This window comes from Rosa chinensis, chromosome 4 (genome assembly GCF_002994745.2).
Source record: "Rosa chinensis cultivar Old Blush chromosome 4, RchiOBHm-V2, whole genome shotgun sequence".
Taxonomy (NCBI): domain Eukaryota; kingdom Viridiplantae; phylum Streptophyta; class Magnoliopsida; order Rosales; family Rosaceae; genus Rosa; species Rosa chinensis.
Window position 1 is genome coordinate 57,278,518 of NC_037091.1, and position 4,611 is coordinate 57,283,128.

A 4,611-nucleotide genomic window follows, 5' to 3' on the forward strand; every position below is an offset into this window, starting at 1 on the left:
AAATAAGAAAACCACTTCTGTCTTGAATCTATTATTTCTGGGAAATCAAATTTTGATTTGATTAATGATTTAATTCCAGTACTGCAGAAGTGTATTATGTCAGATACATGAACTCACTCCCGAGAATAAAATCTGGTTAGCAGGGTGAGGATCCAATGAGTTGCAGCAAAGAGACAAGGACTGGTGTTCCAGATTTGTAGACAAAGACACAAAATTGGTCCCACATTGGTCATTTACAACTACTAGAGATATTCTCACCCAAAGATTTTGATCACTGAAAATCTTCTTTCTTATTATAAGACATTACATGAACAATGCACATTGGGATTCTTAATCTTTGTTCCTAGTAAGTTACAAGGAAAATATGAAGAAGAAGAAGAAGCATAGTATATGGTTACTCTTTGGACTTGACCATACCCATCTTGAAAATTAAACAAAAATCACTCAGTTCTTTTCACTTGCAGTAGTGCTACTTCTGTTGATGGACCACAACTTACTGAGCATTCTTTTGGGTCTTGTAGGCAGTAAGCAGAGAGCCTTAAGCCTTGAGCTTCTCCCAATCCCATTGTCATCAAGATCATCGTCTTCCTCTAGCTTCATTCGTAGCGTTGACATCTTCGATTTGGGTGACTTAAGGCCCGAGACGCTCCATTGATCCTCTGCAGGAATGATGCTAGAGGCACTTAAGGGCGGTGGAGGCCGTGTTGGGTCAATGTCATGTGAAGCTAGCAGAGCCCTTATGTTGCTCGGCAACTCGGTCACTTTGCCGCCCGCCATGGCGGCTCTAGCTTGCTCGAAGAAGAGAACTTGGACCACCACTCTTAGTGGAAGTAGCTCATTTTGTGCAGCATGCATGCAGGCCTCCATTGACAGCTTTTTGCAGTCTAGGATTCTACACAGCCTTTTCCTTTCACTCTTGTTCAGGTCTGGATGTGCCTGATTTGATGTTTAAGTATATAACAACTTTAATCAATAAATGTAAAGTTACATCACTCAACATCAGCAAGAATCAGACTAAATTCCATCACAATTTGTTTGATCCAAAATTGTAAATCTGGGGATGCACAAAAATGTTATCAACAAATTGTGGACTGATTCCTGCTAAATAATTGGTGGGTCAACCTAATCCTGTTAGTAATAAATTATGAATGTGACGTGATTTTAAGGTCAAGATGGTTGGTTATCTACTGGTAATGCTGACCCGCAACCTAAAATGTGACGGTGAAACTAATTTTGCACAGAAACCTAGACACTTGAGTAATGGAAAATTGAGAAGCTAATCCTGTCATTTACCTTAAGAACATCCTAAACTGTGATGGTGAAATATGCCCAGAAGTCCAAACATAAACACAAAGAAAATTGGAATGATGGTAAAATTAAGAACCAAGTAGTAAATTGTAATTACCTTTAGGTAAATGTCAATTGCTTTGTAGAGGTCATCATGATCAACCCTGGCAAATTCTGGTAATGCCTCAGCAATCGCAAGAAACTTAGCCAGAGGCAAATTTACATCCCTGCCAATTTCCTGAAGATACACATCCACAAGCTTTGCCACTTTCAGCTTTGAGCTATGTGATGCTGAAGATGATCTTCGGCTCTCCTGAAACTCGAAATCAATGTTCTCAGCCGACCTAGACCTCCTCCTCTGGAAATTACCAAGCTTGGACCTTGGAGGACTAGTAGGGGGACTCTGCCCTTGTAACTTGAACTGCTCCAAAATGGTCATAACCATGTCTACATCGTAGCGAGTACCCTTAGCTTCATATGGTACAGATGGTATTAACAAGTCTCCAACTGTTGCCTCCTCTAATTGAAGCCCAACTCTTCTAGCTAATTCCATTTTGGAAGAGGAAGAGGCATTGAGAATATTGGCTGCCTTCAACAGTTTGAGCAAGAAACTGCTAGAAGTAGCACCTTTCTCAGCCGGAACTAAGCTCACAATTGTCTCCAAGATCAGCCTATGCTTTGAAGTCAAATCATTCCCCGAGTCTGAATCCGAATCAGATGTCGATGCTGCTTGTTTGCTGTACTCATTTTTTGATATGTTGGGTAGCCATTTTGCTGCGTAGATTTTCAATGCATCACCTATGAGATTAGAGGGTATTCTTCCACCAGATTTAATACCAATCATGGTCCTCCAGAAAAGGTCTATTCCCAATTCTGCAATATCCTCAGCCCACCACCCCTTGTTTCCAGGTTTGCCATGCCTCAGACTCTCGGCACCATTGCAGGACACGTCGTCTCTTCCCCTCCGGGAGTAGCTATGTGACAAGCTAACCTTTGAAGGGTGTGTTAGGACTTTGGAGGCAATTGTGTCTATACATCTGCCTGTGATTCCAAGGTCCTCAGACCACAGAGGAAAGGCCTTGGTGCTTTGCAGAGTGGCAATTGAGTCCCTCCAGCCATGAAGTATGCAAGAGTTGAAGAAGACCTCAAGCTTATATATCAAGTTTCCCTTCTCAACTTCCTCAGTCATCTGCAAGTACTCTGCGGCGCAGCGAGCAGCTACAATGTTGTGGGCACTGAGCGTGATTGTGATTCCATAGCAGAATTTTGCGCAGAGCTCGAATGCCTCAACTCCACTTGGAAAATCATGCAGTTGGATTATCTGGTGTTGCGAGGTTTCCGCATATTCAGAGCAGAGCCTCTGCAGCCTCAAACACTTTGACAGAAGTGGAAACTGTGTGACATGTGAAAATGAATGAATTAATTTCAAGAAGACATTCATCTGCAATAATCAATTGGAATTTGTGAGGAACTTATACAGTGTACCTTGTGGAGCAAATATCTGCTTCCCTTAACTTGAATTATGAGATCACTTGAAACTTCAGAAGAAACTGACCTGAATTGTGCAGAAAAGGAGTAGGAACAACTTTTGGTAACAACCTTCAATTCATTAATGACAACAGCATATCTTAAAAGCAGTAGATATTTAATCAGGTGTACTCTTACCTTATAGCCTCAGAAGTGTAGAAAGTATCTGGCCTAGATCCAAGTTTCATAAACTTCATGACTGATTCCTTAGTTTTCTTCACATCAGATTCTCCTTAACATAATTGAATTGGACAATCCAATTTGTTGGGTTCTTCTAGAATTGTTGTTCCAAAATGAGCTCAACCCCGAAAAATGAAATTTCACAACATAAAAAGGGAAAAGATTGGAAGAAGATTTTTCTTGGATGAGAGAGGATATCCAAGAACAAAGGAAAACCAAGAGCTCTTGTTAAGGAGGGTGGGATACTAAATGAGTTTCATATATAGAATATATTTATACATCAGAAAGAGTCAAAATGACAAAAACACTTAGAGGATCAAAAACACCAGAGTCCAGGTCCTATCAGTCAAATTCTATACCCCATGTGACTTGGACAGGCAAACAAAGAACCCAAAGTAACTGCAATCCCAACCAAGTCCTCCAGCCAGGTCAATCAAATAAAAAGAACACCAGCTTAAACAGCTAAAGCTGCTCTAAACCCAAGTAAACAAAACCACTAAAAAGGATGATTCTTTAAGATCAAAACCTGAATTTAAACTAAAACCCAGAAACATAAACTGCCAGGAAAATCGAATATTGTCGACCCTGAAAAATGAAAAATGTGAAGAACTGCGAACCTTCCTTCTCTGTTACTTGAAGAAGAAAAATGGATTGAGGCCTTCTTCTCTAGCGAGTAGTATGGACATGCCAGCGTGCAAATCAAAAGGCAACTCCCACGTGCTTGTCTAGAGCCCACTTGTGCCCTTCCTTCTCATCATTGCCACTCCATTTTTTATTGCAATTTTAAGCCCCCTGATTTTTCTTTTTGTCAAACTCTATTTTATACACAACATCATGATCGAATTGCCATTGTTAATTTCCAAAACTGAATATCAGAGGAAAAAGAAGCTAAAGATGGATGTATATATACATTCCGAAAGAATACAAAACAAGTAAAGGATAGGGGAAGAATAGGATATGTGTATCACTATCAAAGAGATAGGCTTTTGAGGCTTTAAGCCCTTTTAGGCTTTTAGCCATTCTCCACCACCACCATATCATACATATGAGCAAATGCCATAACTGTCCCTTGTGATTCGCTGCAATATCGAGACTAGCCCTTTTTGTAGTAATGGCATCTGGCCCATGACTGAAGCCCTTGAATACTATTGGTGTGATGGTGAAGACAAGATGCATATGAATGATGTTAGAATGAGGGCAACTGAAAGCTTTTTTGGTCCTAAACTTTGATAAATGCAGGGCTAGAAATGCATAATTGCAGTTGAAGGTCATCTTCCACATATTGCAGACCGGATTATTTATGCGATTTGCAGCTTTGGGATATTTTTTTTGTTCATATTTATAAATTTGATGCATGATAGTTACGCCAATGAGTTGAACATTGACAAGCAGCAATGCAGGCCACATTTTGTAAAAGTATATCTTATGATTCTAACTTTCTAGATACGGATACGTATATATACTTATTCATACGTATCATACAAGTTTAATGCATGATATAGTGCAACTGAGCACTGAGCAACAATAATGTAGACGCCATATTGTAGTATACAAATACAAACAAACAAAAAAAATTTTAAAAAGGGACTTAAGACCTAAATTGAAGATGACTAGAAT

The 4,611-nt window shown here is 39.7% G+C and overlaps 1 protein-coding gene across 2 annotated transcripts; it reads right to left on the minus strand.

Moving 5' to 3' along the window:
* Window positions 1-249: 249 nt before the first annotated feature.
* Window positions 250-4,358, minus strand: LOC112197850 (BTB/POZ domain-containing protein At1g67900). 2 transcript variants are annotated; one of them, XM_024338746.2, is made up of 5 exons: window positions 3,612-4,358; window positions 2,953-3,088; window positions 2,773-2,842; window positions 1,406-2,680; window positions 250-936 (listed from the first exon to the last, which is right to left on the minus strand). In XM_024338746.2, exons 2-5 carry the CDS (start codon window positions 3,009-3,011, stop codon window positions 445-447), a joined length of 1,896 nt encoding a protein of 631 aa, XP_024194514.1. In that variant the 5' UTR covers window positions 3,012-3,088; window positions 3,612-4,358; the 3' UTR covers window positions 250-444. The 2 variants fall into 2 exon arrangements, with proteins under 2 accessions (XP_024194514.1, XP_024194513.1); XM_024338745.2 differs by having other exon boundaries at window positions 2,953-4,357.
* Between the last annotated feature and the right edge of the window lie 253 nt (window positions 4,359-4,611).